This window comes from Onychostoma macrolepis, chromosome 23 (genome assembly GCF_012432095.1).
Source record: "Onychostoma macrolepis isolate SWU-2019 chromosome 23, ASM1243209v1, whole genome shotgun sequence".
In the NCBI taxonomy this organism is placed as follows: domain Eukaryota; kingdom Metazoa; phylum Chordata; class Actinopteri; order Cypriniformes; family Cyprinidae; genus Onychostoma; species Onychostoma macrolepis.
The window spans coordinates 23,914,834-23,937,589 of record NC_081177.1 but is presented as its reverse complement, the minus strand read 5'-3'; the positions used below and the strand labels follow the sequence as shown (position 1 = coordinate 23,937,589).

The window sequence follows — 22,756 nt, the reverse complement described above, 5'->3', positions numbered from 1 at the left end:
TGATGCCCAAATGCACTATAATTAAATAGTATATAAAAATACAATATTATATAATTCTGTTTTTGTGTCACATAGTTTTAAGACTTGTGAGAATGTACTTGTTTAGACTTCAAATATGCGGTTTGTTAATACAGATAAAGTCTATTTGAACATTTGAATCTGTGGTGGAAGGCAGTAGCTCTGGCCAAGGGAGGGTTTTTTTAAGACACACCGTTGTTGTTTCTTATGTGTCTACACACTCGTGCCGTCAAACTGTTGTAAAAATGCTTTATCATACTCGTAGAAGTGTGATATGGCTGTATATCTGCTACAAGTGTGATATTGTTCATATATACAGTGTGTGTATATATATATATATATATATATATATAAATTCAGCTCTTATTTTGTCTTGTGGACTACATGTAAACATCTGCTGTGTGAATTAGCTTGTTCAGGGTATAGTATAATTACATTGAAAAAATATTTGGATTTTTTTTTTTTACAGAAAAATATTGGTAAGATTTTACCTGTTTTTAAAATTTTAAAACGGTTCCAATGCAAATCAAAATTTCATGTCCTTATTATTTATTTGATAAAAAGCTGCGTAATAAGTGGTACTGTACATTTTACCTTAAATGTCAATGTTCAATGTTTGAACTTGTTCATTCATCTTGCCTCAAACTGAACTGTTTTTTCTTCATGGAAGCTTTTAGTTTTAGAGCTAATAAAATATTTTAAATTGATATTTCATGTCCATTTATCTACTTATGTGGAAAGTACGTATGTAATAGGCGGAATAATGTATATTATGAAATATGCAGTTATAAATTTATAAGCCAAATTTGCTGGCATGTTGTAATAGCAGAAACATTGTCAAACACAGCAGTTTAAAATGGCAAATTAACAATGCAAAGGTGGCACAGGAGCGTCTCAGACGTGGCATTTAGGTGTCTTCACACAGACCATTTAATGCTGTTCAGAGGTGGCATGAATGCATTTACAATTACAACTGTATACTTTGATGCTAGTGGCTGAGGTGGGTCAGAGCAGGCATAATTTAAGTCTGGCTTTTATGCAGCACTGCATCTTTACACTAAATTTTGAGCAGGCACAGAGCAGCCTTAACTCAGCAGTGTAAAGACATATTTACCATAAATTTAACAGGATATTTTATTACAGTGATCAACATGCAATTTTTATGATCCCTCATACACCAGATTTACACCGTAATGGTGGCACAGAAACACTTCTGAAGTGGAATTCTATCTAATTCTAATCTTTACTCAGAGGTGGCATTAATGAATTTACAAAGTAATCTGTGATACTAAGGGCTAAGGTGAGTCAGAGCAGGCATAATTTAGTCTGGCTTTTAGTCTGACTTATGTCTTTACACAGAATTTTGAGCAGGCACAGAGCAGCCTTAACTTGGCTGCGTAAAGACACTTTTATTTCGTTAAAATTTTAGCATTTCACCAGTTCTGCAAGGTGTATGACCACAACTATTATATAAAGTGGAAACAGTAGGATTACTGAGCCCAGGACCTGAGGGGCTGCACAGCTCTCATCGCTAATGACAAAGCCCTCCCACATTCTTTATCTCATCACTCCGTGAGGCTATGCAGAGCTGTCCATTACTGCCAGAGCCAATAAGTCATTTCCTCCTTTGGGATGCTTCTCTGGGTCCTATTAACAGGCTGAGGGCAAGCAGTGTTTGGCAAAGGGCAGATGTGAAAGAGATGAAGAAGTGGTGGGGTATGTGCCAAATGAGAAGGAGAGCGAGGCAGAGTCGAGGCAGCTCTGTTTTCTATTTGTGGGGATTAGACTGACAGATCTGTATTTGGTTTCGGAGGGGCCTCTGGCTTCAGCTAATCCTCATCACCTGCAGGCCGGTGCCCTCCTCCCTTCAAAAAGTCTCAAAAACTCCCCCTTCTGCGGCCTTATAACCCTGCACTTCGGCCCAACAAAGCAAACACTCAGCCTCAGACACAAGCCTCACACTTCGTGAGGTTGCCTACAACCTCAGCCCAGAGGAAGAGAGATAGTCTTTCTCTTTGTACCCATTCACAATCTATTAGAGCCGGCTGTGAGGTGTTGCTGTGTTGGTTTTGGAGAGATAGCAATTATCTGTAGATTAAACTCAAGTGTTACGGAAACTGCTTGTCAATGTCACTCAAGAAAAGAGGAGAAGATGCCCAGATGCTCAGCGAGGAGCCGTAAGGAGGTTTTCAGGTCAGGTCAGGGGGCAAGGACCTCTGTCTCCTTTAGTCTCACAATTTTTTCACACATTGTCAACAAGATCGGATCCCTCTCTTGACATACTAAAAACATAAAATTCTGCTACTCATTTCAAACTAGCTTCATACATTGCTCAGTAACAGCACAACATTAAAATTTGTAAGTCGCTTTTTAGAAAAGTGTCTGCTAGATGACTAAATGTAAATGAAATAACAGCTGTATTCAAATAATTGATTTTTTAGGTCTATTATAATACTACTGTACACTGTAAAAAGTGATAAGTTGACTTTTAAATTATTATTTACTTAATTTTAAGGCAACGGGTTTCCTAAATTTTTTTAAGTTAAGTCAACTTATCACTATTTACAGTGTATGTAATAAAAGACCACTTAAGTGTACTTAAAGTACTTTTAATTACATTTTAAATCATGTTTTAAAAATCTTGTGTTGTGCTTTAAATATACACTTATGTGATGTGATGTTGACTAAACACATGTAAAGTACTTGATTATAATTTTAACTGTAATGTGCTATGTAAATGTACTAAATTGCAAAATTATAATTACACATGTTTACATGCATGACATAAAAGTTCCAACAGAAGTAACAAAAAATTTTAGCTTACCATCGATGTCTGTCAGTACATTCAACAGTACACTTTAACCCTAATTAAAGACAATAGAAATAATTATGCAATTACACATATATAGCTATTGAGTCCAGGGGCCAGTTGCATAAACATAGTCACCATGTTAAGACTGTGTCTTAAGAACTAGTTTGACTAACTAGCAGTGGCCAAGGGGTAATCAGTCTTACTTTTCAGATTCAAATTAGATCAATCTACGTTTTTATGTAACTGACTTGAAAAAGTTATGTCATGCAGAAAAAAATTAGGAGTATAACTTTTAGGACTAGTCAAGCAGTTTATGCAACCAGCCACAGATTACATTATGTGGGTCAAAAACACTTAAGTTCAACTAACTGCATTTTAAATCAATTTAAACTATAAATTGATGGGTAATAACTGATTACATGTAATCTGGATTACGTAATCAGATTCCAAAAATCAAGTACTTGTATTAGCGTATATTACATTTCATAATGCTCATAATCAGATTACAGTTACTTTTTTATGGATTACACATTTACATATTATTCACACAATGGCAGTAAATAATTCTTTATTTATTAAGAAAGCACCTCTCAAGCAATTAGACCAGGGATTCCCAAATGTTTTTGTCAGCCAAACCACTTTGACATGTATTATTTAATGTTATATTAACAATTTAATAACACATTTGCATGTTTACAGTTCGATGTCGCTTAATGGTCACATTGACATGCAGGTAAATAAATTAAATATTTCTACTTTTAGTGTTCAAGGGTTTCAATTATTTATTTTACATTTTTATGATTTTATTTATTATTAGCTTTTTATCAACTCGCAAACCCCCTGCAGTTCCTACATTTTCTTTCTCTTTGCTTTTTTACTCCATATCAATAGGGTATGTTTAATGGCAAGTTTAAATCAAGTTAGATAAAAAAAAATGTAATCTAAAAAGTAGTCAGAATACATTACCTACAATGAGTAACCTACTGCAACTGACTACAATTTGTAAGCAATCTTCCCAGCTCTTGCTATAATACATTTTCTTCTATATGCAAATAGCATGCCATTAAATGTGCGAAAACATTACATTTACTTCACACTTAAGTAGATTCTTGTATGTTATTTCCGTAACAAGTAGCCTACTATTTTTTTTTTAAATCTATACTGAAGTGTAGCGACTTTTTCACAATGGTGTTCTCAACCTGCAGTCTTTCCTCCTTACGGCTTTCTTTCCTCCGTGGAACAAAAAAAGGTAAAATTTTAAAGAATATATGGGTCACTTTTTTTCAGTCGCTACTGCATTCCGCTCAGTGTTGCCAACTCATTTTCAGATAAAGTTGCTAAAGGCAGGTCATTTTGTTGCTAAAAGTTGCTAAAAGACGTTGTGACCATTGGATGACGTCATTATACCACAACACAAAACTGCGTCATTGCATAGAATACACATTGAAATTACTCAAATCTCAGCAAAGAATATAATTTGAAATATGTTCATTTAGATTTGTTTGTAATATAAATATGTAATATTATTTGTGATGCCTATAAACACCTTTTTATTACATATTTTATATTTTGTATTTGTTGCCTATTTTATGTATTTTGTATATGTTACTACACATTATTAACAATTATACTTTTAAGCAGTGTATTAAATGCTACACAAGAAAAGTCCAAAAATAGGGCACGGTGTACTGTGTTAATATGAAGGAATTTTCCAGTATTTTATCTGTATTTTAAATTACAATATAGATAAGTTCGATTTTTGAAATAATAAGATCAACAGCGTAAACTTGATTAACTGAACCTAACAGATTATAGGTACAAACTAACAACTGGGTCAGTATCACTGTAGGGTGCGTTTTGGTGTCTTGTACATAAATAACTAATTTGCCATGATAACTTAACATAAAAATGACTGTTATATTAGGCTAAGTTTTTATATTCATAACAAAAGCATTACTTGGCTCTTTAGATACATTTTCTAGATTTTTTTTTAATTTTGTGTAAGAGGATGTGTGTTATTTTGCTTTCTCCCATGCACTGCTCATTAAATTTAAATGAGAGTAGAATACAGTCAAATCGTAAAATTAAAAATTTTAGTTCTCTATTAATATTTTGTTAATTTTTTGTTAACCTCAATTTGAGTGTATTGGTCATTTGGTAATGAAAACAATATTTTTATTTAATAAAAAAGATGAGTTTTTCCATGTCCCTTGAATGGTTGTCCACCCTGTCGTGTTATCATAAAGGCCGTCCCTTTAGTGACATCAGGACAACAGATTTGTTGTCTCTTCAATGGCGGGAATTTCAACCGCTGAGGTGAGCAAGTTGGTGACTTTTCAATTGACAAATTTTCTTCGTATGAGTTTGCTTACTTGCTTTTCCCAAGCTTAACATGTCCACCCTGTCGGCATTAAAACATGCCAGAAGTGATTAGAATACAGTATTTTCAAAATATGTACGTTTAAATATACCAAATTCTCTTCAACAACCAGACTAAATATTTAGCTAGTCACAGTTTGTTGTAAGCTAATATGCTAATTGAAGCTCAAAATATCCACCCTGTGGACTGCATGAAAATGAATGGGGAGGGGGCAGTATATCAATGTGATTGAGGATGTAATTATATTATATATTATTATTATATATTATGCGTGTTCTCCGTTATGTGTCCACACCGTCATGTGCTGGTCCAACCGTTCATCTTGATATTTTACAATAATATTTTAAATAATAAATCAATCATATCTATTTAATCCAGTGTTCATAGCTAGGTGTGGGGGCAATAACATGCAAACAAAAAACTGCATCCAAATATCACAGTTTTCTCCAAATAAGAAAAAAAATACATGTGTGAATTGTATGGGTTTCTTTAAAAACACATGGTTTACATAAAATATTTTATGTATTTATGATTTGAAAGCAAACAAATAACCCTGTTTAGGAAAGGGACCATCATACCTTTAAGAAAATATAATTTGCATCTTAATTTTGCAATGAAAACGTATTTAACAGTAATATATATGTCCATGACAGGTTTATGCTTCGAATAATGGCCCAATTATTAATGTGGGAGCTCAGCTAATATGTTTCTATAGTACTTAAGTGTCTACTATTTATGATATGACAAAGCAAATGGGAAATTAAAACCAAAATGTTTGAGTATTGTGAGGGTTGAAAGGCACTCTGTGGTGATATTGACCCAACTGATGTGTATAAATGAACAATTATTACTGAACAAGTGAAACTAGCAACTTGATTCACATGTGATAGGCATCTCTCTCCAATTCTCTACCAACTGATGTGCTGCTTGGCTGGATAGCTGTTCAATAATTTCTTCTTTTTGTGTGGTTAATAGGAAAAATGCCTACCTTTTTTATCATTTGAGTCACATTTCAAAAGTTGCCAAATACATTTTTTAAAAGAGCCAAATTTGTCGCAAGGTGCTTTTTGAAAAAAAAAAAAAAAAAAAGTTGCTATGGTAGACTAGTCTGAAAAGTTGCTAAATCTAGCAAAAAAATATATATATAAATAAAAAAAATAATAAAATAAATTAGCATCAGTCCACTTCTCTTTAATGATTGGAATCGCGCGCGGCAGATATCACAGCGCAGCGCGCGCACAGCCGTTATCACCCCTGAAGCCTTCCGCTTTAATTAGATTATTTTAACTAAATACATACCAAAACCTCGTTTAGCATATTCGGTGGTGTCACCTTCGATTATTTTCTCACTTGGCCGATAATTTCCATAAAGTGTCTCCCACTCCGATGATTTAAGTAGCTTCATCACTTCAGACGCTAATACGCTAACTTGCTGCAAACCGCTAAACTGTTTTCAACTTACAAACAAACAACAGCTACAACTACAGCGAGACAAAACATTAGCAGCCATTTAGACTACAGTTCTTCTAATTCTTCATTTAAATGTCTGACCAGCTTATTGAGGTAGATAAGTTAAGAGACACTCTGCGCGAGAGTCTGGAAGTGGATGACAAACGCCAGGAGGACATCAGCAGGTGACAGCAGCAGCAGAAATATCAGGTTTTACTTCCAGTTTACCTCATCTCTCGTCTGTTTGGTCAGTATAATTGTATACGAATTCTCCCCCATCCACAGACAGGATGTTTTGACACGCATTGAGAGAGTCATTCAGACGATAGTCATCAGCGCGTCTAAAGGAGAAGCACCTGTGCTGAGATTGATGAATAGATGCAATTGGTCCAGTGTCAGGTAGGTGTGTGTGTGTGTCTCATGTTTATTTATAAAGCCTAATTAAAACATGCAGTATCTATCTATCTATCTACCTATCATTATATTGTTCATTATCTGTTTATATAACTGTCTCTCAGTCTGACTGTAGTACTTCGTCTGAACTTTTATCCTCTCAAGTAAAATAACTTCCTGACTCTAAATAGGTGTTATTTCATGAGAGGATTAACCCCGCCTCCCCCTTTCTCTCTCTCTCTTGGACATGGACAGACTTAAAATCCTCTGAAGAGGTTTTCACTGTGCACGCTGTGTAATAGCTCTTGTGCAGAACAAAGAAAACTGTCTGGTCAGATCTACATCAACCCTCCCTAAGGCTTAAAGCACGTTTCATCTGGGCCCCTCTGAGGCCAGGGGCCTGACAACTTGGCTTTTGCCTTATTGCTGTTATAAAGGGATCCTTTGGGATAGCAAAATGACTGATAGTTTTAATAGCAGATATGAGAACGAAACACTCATTTAAGTGAATTATTTCATCACGCGCAACAATAAAACAGAAATAAAACCTCACAGTAATCTTTCCCAGAGCAGCATTTGGTTATGATCATCATAAGATTTCTTTGATGAGACGTCAAGATGTTTTCCCCAAAACATTTCACTCGTACACCCAAACATGAAGTAACTCCTGAAGTCATCTCCATTTTTTGTGCACATTTCAGAGCATGTTATGACTTAAGTGATCTTAGCCAACAAAAACTCATTTTCAGAAAATAAATAAGAGAAATGGAAATGAGTAAAACTGATGTTGCTATTACTTTCAGATTTCACAAGTCTGTTGGTTTGGTACGGAAGGCAGATGTCCCTGTGACGACTCTCCGATGTGACTGCCCTTCATCAGCCACCAGATTTGGTAAGGTCACTTGCTTTTACATATTCATATTTACAGATCATTTAAAAATGATCACATACCACAAAAATCTGCAAATTTGTTTTTTATGTGGATATATTCAAAATTTCAGTTGTTACTGTAAAGTAATCTGATGGGTTTTTGCCTGGCGGACAATAAAACAGGCAAAACAAATCCCATATACTTGCATTTAAACATGGACCAAATCATATATAGAAACCAAAATACACTGTAAGTAACAAATCTGTAGAAAAATGGAAAAAGTACAGGTAATTTTCTGCCAAGACATTATCTGTTAAGTTAACACAATGCAATCTGCAATTCAAACTACAGGTATTCAAAAATTCCTTGTTAATGCAGTACATTTGGCCTTGTTTTTATGGACTTTTCTTGGAGTGTATCATAGAGGCTCTTTTGATTGGGCCAGTAAGTAACCACTCACAACATCCTAGCAACTACATAGCAACACACCAAAAACCACTAATAACATCTTAAGCCCGATTCGGACGGTAATTGTTTCTCATGTGGACGTCTGTAAACATAAATTTACATGGCACCTCAGTGATAAAACTCATGGATTCGGATAGAGATTTATTCACAGTGGAGAAGCGAGTTCTGTGATCCTAGCATCCTACGAACCCAGGAACTAGTGAGGCTAGTCACATTATTGTCTGCTGTAAATAAAATGAATTTTATTGAATTTTATTGAAATGAATTTTATTTACCAATTTTTTCTTATTATTGTGTAAAATGTATTTAAAAAATGACTTATTATGATGTTAAATGTATTCTTATAATTCCAGGCATATTTTAGAACATAATCCTATTTATTTGATTATTTAAATCTCCTGTTTAAAAATAGGACTATAGTAGGACTAAATAGGACTAATAGACACACTATAGTTGTATATAATTATACGCAATATAGTTATAACTGTATATAATACACAGTTTAATACTGTATTGTATACCTGCTTCTGTCATTATTAACACCCATTTTGAATGTTTACGTGATTTTCTTCTCTTTCTGCTCCTGCTCGCTGTGGTGGAGCAGTTATAAAATATTGTTCTTGTAAATACTTTCCAGCATTTCAGAAATAAATATGTACAACAGTTACCATACGGCAGTGGTCAAAAAGGATTTAAACACTGAATTTTGAATTGATTTGTTCTTGTAAACTTAAAAATGTGGATTCGTAGGGCAATTAAATTACCACATGACCCTGGTGTTTGTCAAAAAACAGTAGGTAATTCAGCCGGGGATTTTTACGCGGGTGGTGAGAGAAAAACACAGACATTCTGGATTCGGGTGGCAATGAAATCACAGACTACCCCCTGTAAATGGTGAAAATAACTTACTTCCCCATGAGAAACAATTACCGTCCGAATAAGGCTTAAGAAACCATACAGCAGCCCTCTGGCAACAATGCACACAGCATTGTGATAGTGAGTTTTGCAAAGGCAAAAAATGTAAAATTCTAGTTGAACTAATATTGTCAGCTATGACTGTATCTGATATGTTTCTGTTTTACAGCCCTGGTTTTGAAGCTCTTGTCTGTTATTTACAAACTTGTACAAAGTGACTCTTATGCTACTAAAAGGTAAGGGATATTCGATAAAAACTTTATAAGTTAAAATGTGGTCACTGTTTATATTTAGTAAGTTTTTATTAACTGTTAACCTTCAATGGTTCACTTTATATGGTTTGTGTCGAGACAAATGCATTTTTTTAAGTACAAAAAATCCATATTTGCTTGCATAAAAATAATTTCTTTTAAATGTTAAATGCTGTTTAAAATAGTTTTATATGGAGTTCAGCTTGTCGCACTGCAGGACTTCTTACAACTATTTCATGTCAGCTACCCAAAATCTTTTTAGTTATTGCCTGTTTCGTGTCTAAATATTTAACATTTTTGTCAGCTTTTGCCGATGTTTCATTGAAACCACCTGTGGATGTTAGTGATGATCTAATTATAAATCAGCAAACAGCATCATAAATCATCTGATATAGGGAGCAGGTGGAACCTTTGATTTTTATGACGTGATTTGTCAAGTGCACCTGTGCACTGAAATGTTTTCTTTTCTCTCCGTCAGGGACATATACTATAATGATCCACAGCTGTTTGGGTCACAGAAGACCTTGGATTCCGTCCTGGATGACATTTCATGCATGCTCAAGGTTCCTCGCAGGAGTTTGCATGTGGTACGTGCATGTGTGTGAGATTGGAATTTCTGGAGACTTTTATACACCGCATTTTCATGAGCGCTAAAGAGAATGTGTTCACAGTAAATCATTCATTTTAATAATCCTCACAGTTTGCAACATCCAAAGGCTTAATCTCAGGTGATCTGTGCTATTTGGAGGAAGATGGCACAAAGGTGGACTGCAATTCCAGCTCCACTGTAAGTCCAGATCGCCAGCCAACCTTTCTGTAAAACTCACTTAATGCTCACTGTATGCCAGTGCATGATTTATACAATCCCCTTCTGCCCACAAGCGTTCGTCTATAATTCTACTTTCAACATTTTTAGACTGTATCTGTCAAACATTCGCATCAGTTTGCTGTTCCACTTTACCACTGGTCTGACACATGAATTCTGAATCTACTCTGAAGTTATGAGTTTGTTTTTCCATGCAAGACTATTTTTGCTGTGAAAAATGAAATGTTTTTATAATTTTGTTCTTGTTTCTCTCTAGGCGGTTCCGGTGTCTTCCAATGTTAATGGGATCAGAAGTATCCTTCCTGTTTACTTTAACCATGTCATTAAATGAATGCCACCCTACGCCCTTGTGGTGATCTATCTTTCTGTTTGTCTCTGAATCCCTGTGTGGACTAGTGTTTGGGCCAGTTGTTTTAGTATTATTTATATGCTGTTATAGTATTTATTAATATTTTGAATTATATTTTATTTTTTAATTTACATTTTTCATTGTAATTTTAGTAACTTTATGTGCTTTTGTCATATATGCATATAGTTTTTAGTGCTTAAACTTTATTATTTCAGTTAGTTTCCAAGGCAGCTTTTCTAATTTTATCCATTTTAAGTATAATTTTTACATCTAATATTTATATTTGATTTTATTTCAGCTTTTGTTCAATTATCAAAAATAATTTTTAAGAGTTTTAGTTAACAATAACAACACTGATTTGGACGGTCCTGTGCGTTTTTCTTTTTTTTTCTTGTTTGCCCCCGAGACAGAACTTTGGAAATATTTTCTGACCATTGCCAAGTGCCTTACAGTTCTGTGCGTTAATGTGTGGATTTTTGGCACAATGGAAGCTTGTATCACAGAATTTTTGAAATGATTCACATTAAAGTTACGTCACTGCTGCACAGAATGAATGGGAGCTTTTAAAGATAGTTCACTGAAAAATGAAAATTCTGTCATTCATTCACCCTCATGATGTTGCAAACCTATATGACTTTTTTTTTTCTTCTATGGAACATGAAAGAAGAGCTTTTGAAGAACATTGGAAACCACAACAGATTGTAAACTTTAATATATACAAATATTACAATTATAAAGACTGTATGATCATTATGCTCTCTGCTGTATTATCTGTTACATTCCTCAGCAATATGAAGACATTGTATCAGCTGCGAAATTCATTCTGATAGTGGAGAAGGATGCAACTTTACAGAGACTACTGGATGATGACTTTTGCACCAGACTTTCTCCTTGCATCATCATAACTGTAAGCATCTTTGTTAGATCAGTGCTACTGTGTGTTTTCAAGGTCTGAATGTTTGTTCTTGTGTGTCCATCAGGGTAAAGGGGTGCCTGATGTCAACAGCAGACTGATGGTGAGGAAACTGTGGGACACGCTACACGTCCCTGTCTTTGCTCTGGTGGATGCAGATCCTCACGGTACAAACACACGCACAGGGTCTGAGATGATTATTAAAAGAATAGTTCACCCAAAAATGAAAACTTGCTGAAGATGTACGACCATCCAAGACATAGATGAGTTTATTTCTTCATCAAAACAGATTTGGAGAAATTTAGCATTACATGACTTGATCAACAATAGATCCTCTGCAGTGAATGGGTGCCGTCAGAATGAAAGTCCAAACAGCTGATAAAAACATCACAATAATCCACAAGTAATCCACACCACTCCAGTCCATCAGTTATTGGCCTGTGAAGTGAAAAGCTGCATGTTTCATGCTAAAATACGAGTCCTCTATCCATAATATTGCTTTCTCCAGTGAAAATGTTGTCTGAATCAGGAGAAAAAATATGCACAGATCAAGCAAAGTTCCAACAGTTCTAATCAAATGTGTCAGATTTTGATATTAGAGGACAACGGGATAGACTTTTCACTGGAGGAAGCTAATATTTTAACCAGTTTGAAATTAAAAACATCTCGATGCATTTTTTTTTTTTTTTTACAATAATGCACTTTTTTCACAAGCCCTTAATTGATGGACTGGAGTGGTGTGGATTATTGTGATGTTTTTATCAGCTGTTTGGACTCTCATTCTGACGGCATCCATTCACTGCAGAGAATCCATTGGTGAACAAGTGATTTAATGCTACATTTCTCCAAATCTGTTCTGATTAAGAAACAAACTCATGTACAGCTGGTATGGCCTGAGGGTGAGCACATTTTGAGCACATTTTCATTTTTGAGTGAACTATTCCTTTAATCGTGCTTACTAGGTCAAGCAAACTACCTCTCAAGGTCTCAATGAAAAGTCTTGAATTATTCAGTGTTAAGGTCACTTCGCAAACATCATGTTCCCTGCAAAATGTCATTTATACTCCGTAAAGTCAATGAACTATGAACACACATGCACTTAATGCAAAGACAACAAACACAGGCCTACTCAGCACTGGTCGTTTCTTTGAGAACAACCAGCCCTGCAGTGATTTTCATTTGTGGCAGGTCCAGTACAGTTTAGCATGAGGAGCGTTGAGGCCCCTGCTATTTCTGACACTGTCATTATCAATGACTCCAGCGCTCTCTGTGCATGTGTAATGCTTTACTTTGTTCTAGGGTGAATTAAGCTGTCCCAAAGGATAATTGCAAGGGTATGGTGGTGATTGCAGAATCAGTCTCTCTTTTTTTTTTTTTTTCCCAGGCATTGAGATCATGTGCATCTACAAGTACGGCTCACGGGTAAGTCCTGTTTCCTGCTATTTCTGTGCAATTTCCAGTGAGGCTTTTGCATTGCGGCGACATGTAATTATTCTTCTCTCTTTGTGGCAAGACAAAAAAGAGGAAGCACTCATTCATGAACTTAAAATTTACCCTGTGGAAAAAGTAAAGCGTTTCTACATGTGTGTGTGACACATCTGCAGAGTATGCGGCAACAGTTTGGCTGTTTAACTCGCTTTCACATAAAGAATCCTGCACTGTAAAAATCATTTTCTTAATAAATATTTTTGTCATTTTTCTAAAAAAATTATCTAAGCATCCTAAAACATTTATTAAAAATACATTTAAGAATTAGTATATTTTATTTTTTAAACTGTATACTTTTAAATGTATACTTTTTTATATTAAATATAACAATATTATGTATTATGTAAGCTAAATATCAAGATAAGTTTTCAAACAATCTACAATTCAAATGTTTGGGGTCAGTAAGATTTCTTCATGTTTTTGAAAAAAGTCTCTTATGTTCACAAAGACTGCATTTATTTTATCATGAATACAGTTAAAAAAAAAACTGTATTATTGTAAAATCTTATTATCATTTTAAAATAAGTCTTTTCTATGTTAATGTCACATGATCCTTCAGAAATCATTCTCATGTGCTGATTTGCCCAAGAAACATGTCAGATTATTAGAAATGATGAAAACGGTGTGCAGCTTAATATTTTTGTGAAACCATTTGACTTTTCAGAATTGTTTTATGACTGGAAAGTTCAAAAGATTTAATTAATTTAATCTTGACCAAATAAATGTATTTATTAATTAAAAATCTTACTGACTTTACTACTATTTTAAAACAGTTTTATTTTATTTTTTTTATTTTTTGTTTTACAAAATTTAGAGAGATTTATTTTCAAAACAAGAAAGAACTAAACTTAACTAAACTAAAAACTTAATAATTGTGCATCTCAACTGAATATATCCTGCTTTAAGGATGCTTAGATATTTTGGTCACTTTATTTTAAGGTCCAATTCTCGCTTTTAACAAACCATTAACTATGACTTTTGCCTCAATAAACTCTAGGGATGCAACGATACCATTTTTTCAAATCGATCCGATCCAGAAAATTAGAGTATCGGCCAATTCCGATCCGATCCGATACCAGCGCAGTTTTTTTTTTTTTTTAAATCAATGTAGAATTTCTATACTTCTGTGTCACTCTTTTGTGTGTTAAACACAATCTACTAGACAACTTCATTTTAATGAAAAATAATATTTAAAAAAATATAGGGGTTGTTTACACCTTTTCACTTGCATTTTGCAACATGCATTTTGTAAAATAAATCCGATCGCTCAAACCACTTCAGGAGGTGGTCTGGGCCGCATTCCAGACGAATCTGGACATCTATAAATGCATCTGGTTGTTGAAACCACATATGTAAATTTTACTCCTCCCACATTGTAAAAAATAATAAATGTGTGAGACCGTGTTACAGGCTATGACATTATAGTCAGATATGACTGCGCTAATGCAACAAGCATCACAGCCAGTATCAGAAATCCGACACGCAAACTGCCGCGAATGAAACTGAAAGTTAAATTTAGAAACTTAGAAGCAAGATGCAGAGGGTCAACACACAATCATCTTCATTAAAAGTAGTAAGGCAAACCTTCCAGTGCAGATGCCGCGCGCTCTCCTGTTGTGGTCTTTGATCTCGAAATGAGCCGATAATTAGTGAAATGCAGCGCTTTTGATTTCGTTGACGTGAACTTCGTTAAATTTAAATATAGCGCGGGAATTGAAGATCGGATTTATATCTGTTTTGCGACGACACATTTATGTGGTCAAGTGTAAATATGTTTTAACAAATCAGAGTGCACAATTTTATCGAAACATTTAGTGAAATAATATTATTTAGTGTTGAACAAATAAATGTGAATATGTGAAGGACTAAACCTGGTAAAAAGTTACATATTGCTCTTTGTATTGTTGTAAAACACATTAATGAAAACAAGTAAATGTTTTTTATTTATAAATATAAACTACAAATTAAAAAAAAAAAAACATTTCTTTTAAATGTATAGCACAGGCAGCAACATATGATAGAGGAGTCCTGCTGCCTCCTCCATTACTGTGCTATACATTAGATTATTAACAGCCTTGATAGGACAGAACAAGAAACGCTATAAATAATCTTTCATTGCGCAAAAGCATTATAATACGAAAAGCTCCAATAGAGAGCGACACAAAGCGCGTATGCGCATCCCGTGCGCAGAATGATAAGCTTGAAGCAGCACGGAGTCACAGCGCGCAGCTCCGGATAGAGAAGTTCAAAGCACAAAGGAAAGAGATATTGATGCGTAGCTTATTAAATCTTGCGGTAGTTTATTGAACCTTTTCTTTTAACAGTTTTACATTTTTGTTATTGTGTGCTCTTGGAGAGAGTTTAGTCGTCTTGACTGTGGTAACCGAACGTGACACGCAGTTTGAATGCTGAACGGAGGATGACAGAGACGCAGCGGAGAGAAGAGTTTACATGAACTTGAGTTTAACGACTTAAATATTCATCTGTACCTCGCATTAAACTATGGAACGGCTTCAGAACATTTGGACTTTGACTTTATGGTGCTTTATAATGTTTTTGTGCTTTCGTGGGACTTAACAATAACAGAATAGTATACACACAATATCGGATTTGGATCGGTCTCGTCTGACCGATACCCGATCCGCAGAAAATGCCAGTATCGGATTGATGCATCCCTAATAAACTCATAATTTACTGCTTATTAATAGTTAAGTTGTTAAGTTTAGGTATTGGGTAGGATTGGGGATGTAGAATATGGTCATGCAGAATATGTGCTTTATAAGTACTAATAAACAGCCAATATGTTATTAATAGGCATGCTAATAAGCAACTAGTTAATAGTGAGAATTGGTCCCTATACTAAAGTGTTATTTTTATGAAAATGATTTTTTGCCAGTGTTCAGCACATGAAAACATAAATGTGGTGACGAACTGTTCTGTCACACATCATATACAATCAAATCAAAAATGATTCAGGCACCAGATATAATTGTTAATATTTTTTTACTAGTGGGTGCAGGACACTATAGTTCATTTATGTAAGTGAAGATAGCAAAATAAAGTGAACTGTGACATATTATACCCCAAAATTCTTCATACAGTGGACTACCAGTAAAATTTGGGATCAAAAAATATTCTTGACCTGACCATGTTTTGCTTAAGTGTTTATTCTTTCATTGCGAATGCAACCTTTTTACACCACAGACTGAACAAAATGAAGCATTGCTTGACCTAAATTGGTATTATCTAATTGTGTACTTAAATTTAACGGCTGAATAATTTTTGGTTGATTGTAATCCATTACATGCCTTTCTATCAAAGTTATCTGACATTATCAAGACGAATTCGTTCTTGTCATACTTTATTACCATTTTATAAACTATAGCAATATAACGTTATAATGTAATTAAATACAATGTGATATAACGTGAGAAATGTTGAAGGTGTCTGAATAAATTTTGGTTTGACTGTAATTTGCTTTACTTGGTTTTGAATTTTTCAATACTCAACTGCTTTAGTAAGTCATGTAAGCTCATTTAATGTCCGAAATGAAGTCTGTCCAGTTTTACGAACTGTCATTTGTCCTCAGGCAATGGCCTTCGAGGCCCACAGTCTGACTGTCCCCAGTGTGCTGTGGTTGGGCCTCCTGCCTTCAGACATCCAGAGGTTTGGGAAAGTCAACTCATTACTCTGCTTTGTGGTTCGTGATTGAGGCTGGGCTTGCTCTGGTTTCCGTTTTCTGGGTTTTTTTGTTTTGGTTTTTGTTGCTGTTGCTGTTTTTTATTTCCTTCCTCTTGAAGGCTATTTTTAAGTGGATGTGTCAACTGTCATGGACCTCAGAAATCAGAACCTCTTTTTAGAAATACACAGTAGAAAGAAATCTTAGTTGCAGCTGTTGGCACCACGTACATGTTCAACACTGGCCAGTGGCCACTTTACATGGTACACTCTCTAGTTTCGCTTTCATCTCTTTTGTGCTTTTAAAAGAACAGGCGTGGGTAATTAATGCCACACTACCAAAAAATAATTATTCCAGTGTGCAATTTTCCATCTTCCAATCCGGATTCAGCAGACTACCGCAATCTGGCATTGTTTACTGGGTCTGTACAGAATCTATTTGTACTAAATAGCTCTTTCAAATTATGTCCGCTTAATTTGATATACCACTTCATTTAATGATTTTAATTGGATTAAGGTCATCATTTGATGAAGAACTGCTGCCGTGATCCATAGAAAATATACATTTACAAGTAAAATTCTGTTTTCTGCCAGCACAATATTCATTTTGGCAAACAGTACTTGATGAATCTATATAATAAACCTCATTTTCATTGGGAAGTGCAGTAAAAAGAATGGCTTAGAGTCTGGATTGTGATCAGATTGCAGTTTTTGTACTGATGCACAAACTGCAAGTACAAATGGCCAGCTGTTTAGTGAATTCAGCATGCATTCAAATAAGCACTGGAAACATCCTCAGGTATTTTCGTTCTGATTCCGACAGCATCAGCACATTCATGCTGCCAGCTTCCTGCTCCACCTCATCCCAGAAACGCAACTGGACTCAGATCCTGCACGTGTACATACGATTGCAATACACTGATGTCATGTTTGTAAAAAAGCATAATTTGTAGAACAAATCTACATGAAATTAAAAACAGTTGTTTTGGCCAAATACTGGTTCTTCTGCACAAATGTATTGGATTTAATGGATTTTAATCTGCTACAGCACAGTATAATAAATAAACAGAACTGGTCTGGTCTTAGCGCAATGCTATTGTAAAGCGATCACATTTTAATATTTGTGCCTTCTAAAATGTGAAAATGTCAGCACATCAGTAGTTTCTCAGATGTGGGAACCAGCATATGGTGTATCCAAGTTCACACGCCTTCCCAATTTTTATGTTTTGTTCAACATCTGCGACACTTTAGGATCGTGTCTGAATGCTTAAAGGAATGATAACCACAAAAACTCATTTTGATTTGTCCCTTTCTTTATAAGAAGAACAGCGCAGCATATCATTTTATAAAAACACATATTATACAGTTAAAACATGCTTTATTTGAGGTGTTAAGTTGTTAATAATGTGTAATAATGTCAAGTTAAATGTTTGACTTCAAAGGAAATTTTAAATAATTATGTTTTAATAATATTTGGTTGTGCTTTAAAGAAGTCCCCTTTGTTTTGATGTGTTACTAAATCACATGTGAAGTACTTGATTATAGTTTCAACTGTAGTGTCATTAAATATTACATTTAAAGTTAATATATTCTAAATTGCACCTTCATCATTACAAATGTGTAATTATATCTAAATACATACAAGTTTCAAAAGAAGTGACATTAAAGTATATTTTACTTTACCATAAATGCATGTCAGTACATTCAGGAGTACACTTATATTTCAAAGTCAATAGATTTAATTATGAAATTGCATAAAAGATATGAGAGTCCTACTTACGTGGGTCAAAAGCATTCTAAAGTTCAATTAACTGCATTTAATTTAAATTTAAACTATAATACATTTTCATTTAATTACAGTTAAGTGTCTGAAAACGTTACATTCAGTTCTGACATAAAGGGATAGTTCATCCAAAAATGAAAATTCTGTCATAATTTACCCTCAAGTTGTTCGAAACAGTTGTCCAGACTGTTTCTGGTGCAAGGGAAGACCAAAGTATTTTATAGTATTAACTTACTTAACACTTACCTAGAATTAACCCCTACATTAGTTCCAGTAACATGCTTTTCTATTTGGCTCTTTCTACCTTTATTAACTCTAGTACTATATAAAGTAGTCTAAGTGTAAATTGCTTAGATCATGTTTGTGTGTAGATTATTATGAATGCATAAGTTCTCATGGTGTCTGTATATGCATATGGCTGTCACAGGTACAGAGTCCCAGAGGAAACGCTTATTCCATTTTCTCAAGCAGATGAGAGCAAAATCAACAGCTTGAGGAACAGAGACTACATCACCTGCCAACCTGCCTGGGAGAGAGAGGTGCCTCGTGCCATGCTTGTCATTTTAAGATATCACAAAAGCAACAGAAGATCAGCCAAAAGATGTTTTCTCTGAGAATGTGACAGTAGTGTGTTGGCAGGTCCCAAGAATGTGCATGATGTAATCTGTGTGTTTGTGTGATTTCTCAGATAGAAACAATGCAGAGGCTGAAGCAGAAAGCTGAGATACAGTCCCTGGCATCCATCGCCCCACATTTCCTCACTCGAGTCTACCTGCCAAATAAACTGCGCTATGGAGGCTGGATATGAGCATCTGCTTCCCTCTGCTGGATTATATATGCGTGTTCTGCATGAATCGCATGATTGAATACTGTGCAGATGTTCCAGTGTGTTCTTACTAAATGTTAGATGAGCTGTTATGTTAGATATCCGTCACCGTAGACTGAGTTATGAGCTCAAATATGCCATAAACCATTTGAGCCGTTATGTTGGAACTGCTCTGGAATGTCACATATTTGCTTTGGCTGTGAATATAATGCAATGGAATAACCTAAATAAATGAACTCTTCCCTTTCTTTGCTAACTTCCTTATGAAACAGACTAATTTTTATTTATTTATTTATTTATTCCTTTATTTAACCAGGGGAGGTCATATTGAGACTATAGTCTCTTTTGCAAATGATCCCTGGCCAAGAAAGGCAACACTTAAAATTTAAATAAAATAAATTTGAAAAAAAAAGAAATCTCATCAACAACAAACAAAACATACCACATTACATAATGAAATAGCAACACTACAGAAACCATACCACAACACCTAACAAAAACAAATTAAATACAACAACAAACAAAAACAAAACAGTAACCTATATACAATCACACTTATAGCTGAAGGTTTCTGTGATATATGATTTAAAATCATTAAGTGTAATAAAAGTTCCCTTTCAGTCGGTCACTCCGAGTCACGTCGGATGACCGACGAATTGGGATCTCGCCAGAGAGACCAATCCACTTCGAGTGTAACTAAACGAGCCAATGGACATTGGCATGCGATCATTGCATCCAGCTGCCGCTGATCACAGCGTGAGTATAAGAGGCAGTGGGTGCACCGCATTAATTCATCCTTTCGCTTCGGAGCCGAGCGACGGTGAATCACTGCTGCTCTCCTATCCTGTGAGTGAGAAGAGCGAGCGAGTGCGGGCGTTACAGCGCAGCAGCGGTGGTCGCGGTCTCACGGGAGAAGAGATCGATTCCCGTGAAGACGGTCACACTCGGAGTGTGTGGTGGCCAGCTCCCCTGCGTGCTTCAGCACTTAATAAAGAGCAAATTTCTCTAAAAGAGCAACACGGGTGATCACGTCTTTTTAAAGATGTCTTATCAACCGTGCGTTTCTGGGTGTGGTCGTTTCCTGGCGCCTCAGGACGGTCACGATTGCTGCCTCACGTGTCTGGGCATTCAGCACGCTGAGGAAGCTTTCGTGGATGGTTCATGTTCTTCTTGTGGGGACATGACCATCTCGGTGTTGCATAATAGACTCCGCTATGTCAAACATGGCGGAGTCCCTCTGCCGCGATCCAGCGTTCGTTCCCGGGCGGCGCTGTATCCGGTGGAGTCAGAGGTGATCTGAGGGTGACAGTGAGGGCTTCCCCAAGAGAGTTCCTCACCCTCAGGCGCTCCGCAGCCGGTGGGGTTGCCGTTGGAGCGGGCTGGGACCTCTGCAGAGCGGGTATACCGCCTGTTTCCTTCGGTGCTCCCCTGACGACCAGATGTCGGTCGCTGCATCGAGAGCGAGTCGCCCTCTGGGGATGACGACTCTGCTGCGTTGCCCCTTCGGTGTGGTAGCGTTGTCGAGCCAGACCCAGAGATGACGGCTATGCTTTCCGGGCCGCTGAGAATGTCGGGCTCGTGTGGAATCCTCCACCGCGTCCCGATCCTTCGAGGCTGGACGAGTGGTTTCTCGGTGGGGGTTGCGCTGGTTCTCAGCGCCCCCCTCCGGTGCCATTCTTTCCGGAAGTGCATGAGGAGCTTACAAGATCGTGGAAGGCACCTTTTACTGCCCGAAACAAATCTTGTGGCTCCTCCGCTCTCACCACCCTCGATGGTGGGCCGCTTTGGGGTATGCAGGCATCCCCTCAGTGGAGCGGTCTGTGGCCATGCAACTATGTCCAACAGCCGCTACCACTCTGCGGGGTGACCCGTGTCTCCCCTCGCGGGCCTGTAAGTATTCGTCAGGCCTGCGCAAATATGCGTTCCCCCCCAGTGAGCCTGCTAGCACAGACACTGTGCAAGATCAGGGAGGACGAGGAGCAGGTCTTGTTAGTGGCTCCATATTGGCCCAACAGGACCTGGTTCCCGGAATTCATGCTCCTCGCGACAGCCCCTCCCTGGCCGATTCCTCTGAGGAAGGATCTGCTTTCTCAGAGACGGGGCACCCTCTGGCACCCGCGTCCAGACTTGTGGAAACTCCATGTGTGGTCCCTGGACGGGACGCGGAGGTTCTAGGTGATCTGCCCCAGGAGGTAGCTCTCACTATTGCTTCAGCACGAGCACCGTCCACAAGACGGGCCTATGCGCTGAAGTGGAACCTGTTCTTCGAATGGTGTTCCTCTCACCGTGAGGACCCCGGAGATGTTCGATCAGAGCCGTGCTTTCCTTTTGCAACAAGGGTTGGAGCGTGGGTTGTCCCCTCCACCCTTAAGGTTTATGTTGCTGCTATTTCCGCTCACCACGACCCCGTGAGGGAGGTCGGTGGGAAGCACGATCTGGTTATCAGGTTTCTTAGGGGGGCCAGGAGGTTAAACCCGCCTAGGCCTCCCTCCCTACCCTCTTGGGATTTGGCATTGGTGCTAAGAGCCCTACAAACTGCCCCCTTCGAGCCTTTGCAGTCAGTTGAGTTGAAGTTTCTCTCTGAAAACCCTGCTCCTGACTGCGTTGGCCTCGATCAAGAGGGTGGGGGACCTGCAGGCATTTTCGGTCGACGAATCGTGCCTTGAGTTTGGGCCGGCTGACTCCAGTGCAACACTGAGGCCCCGGCCCGGCTATGTGCCCAAGGTTCCTACCACTCCCTTCAGGGACCAGGTAGTGAACCTGCAAGCGCTGCCCCTGGAGGAGGCAGACCCAGCCCTAGCTTTGCTCTGTCCTGTACGCGCACTGCGACAGTACGTGGATAGAACTCAGAGCTTCAGGACCTCAGAACAGCTCTTTGTCTGTTACGGAGGACAGCAGAAGGGGAAGGCTGTCTCCAAGCAGAGGATGGCCCACTGGATAGTGGATGCCATCACCTTGGCCTATGAAGCACAAGGTGTGCCCTACCCGCTCAGGTTGCGTGCTCACTCCACTAGGGGTGTCGCATCGTCCTGGGCGCTGGCTCGTGGTGCCTCGCTAGCAGACATCTGTAGAGCTGCGGGTTGGGCGACTCCTAACACGTTCGCTAGGTTTTATAGCCTGCGTGTCGAACCGGTTTCCTCCTGTGTTCTCACCTCAAACGGGTAGTGGCATTGAGAGGCCCGGCTCAGAGTCGGCTTGCGGCATTCTTTCGCCTAATTCTCCAGAGAGTTCCTTAACCAGGCAAACCCTGTCGAGTCCTCCAGCACTCCGGCGTCCGGACGTGGCGGAGCGTCCGCGCCAGGCCTTTCAGCCAATGAATTCTTGAAATCTGATGTG

At 37.5% G+C, this 22,756-nt stretch overlaps 1 protein-coding gene across 2 annotated transcripts; it reads left to right on the top strand.

Moving 5' to 3' along the window:
- The first annotated feature begins 6,414 nt into the window (after positions 1 to 6,414).
- On the top strand, positions 6,415 to 19,658 carry spo11 (SPO11 initiator of meiotic double stranded breaks). Of its 2 annotated transcripts, XM_058764493.1 has the most exons (13): positions 6,415 to 6,844; positions 6,945 to 7,058; positions 7,856 to 7,944; positions 9,476 to 9,542; positions 10,036 to 10,144; positions 10,258 to 10,344; positions 10,640 to 10,676; positions 11,530 to 11,639; positions 11,713 to 11,812; positions 13,030 to 13,067; positions 16,723 to 16,799; positions 19,022 to 19,133; positions 19,283 to 19,658. In XM_058764493.1, exons 1-13 carry the CDS (start codon positions 6,753 to 6,755, stop codon positions 19,400 to 19,402), a joined length of 1,152 nt encoding a protein of 383 aa, XP_058620476.1. In that variant the 5' UTR covers positions 6,415 to 6,752; the 3' UTR covers positions 19,403 to 19,658. The 2 variants fall into 2 exon arrangements, with proteins under 2 accessions (XP_058620476.1, XP_058620477.1); XM_058764494.1 differs by lacking the exons at positions 19,022 to 19,133; positions 19,283 to 19,658 and adding an exon at positions 17,635 to 19,013.
- The last annotated feature ends 3,098 nt before the right edge of the window (positions 19,659 to 22,756 follow it).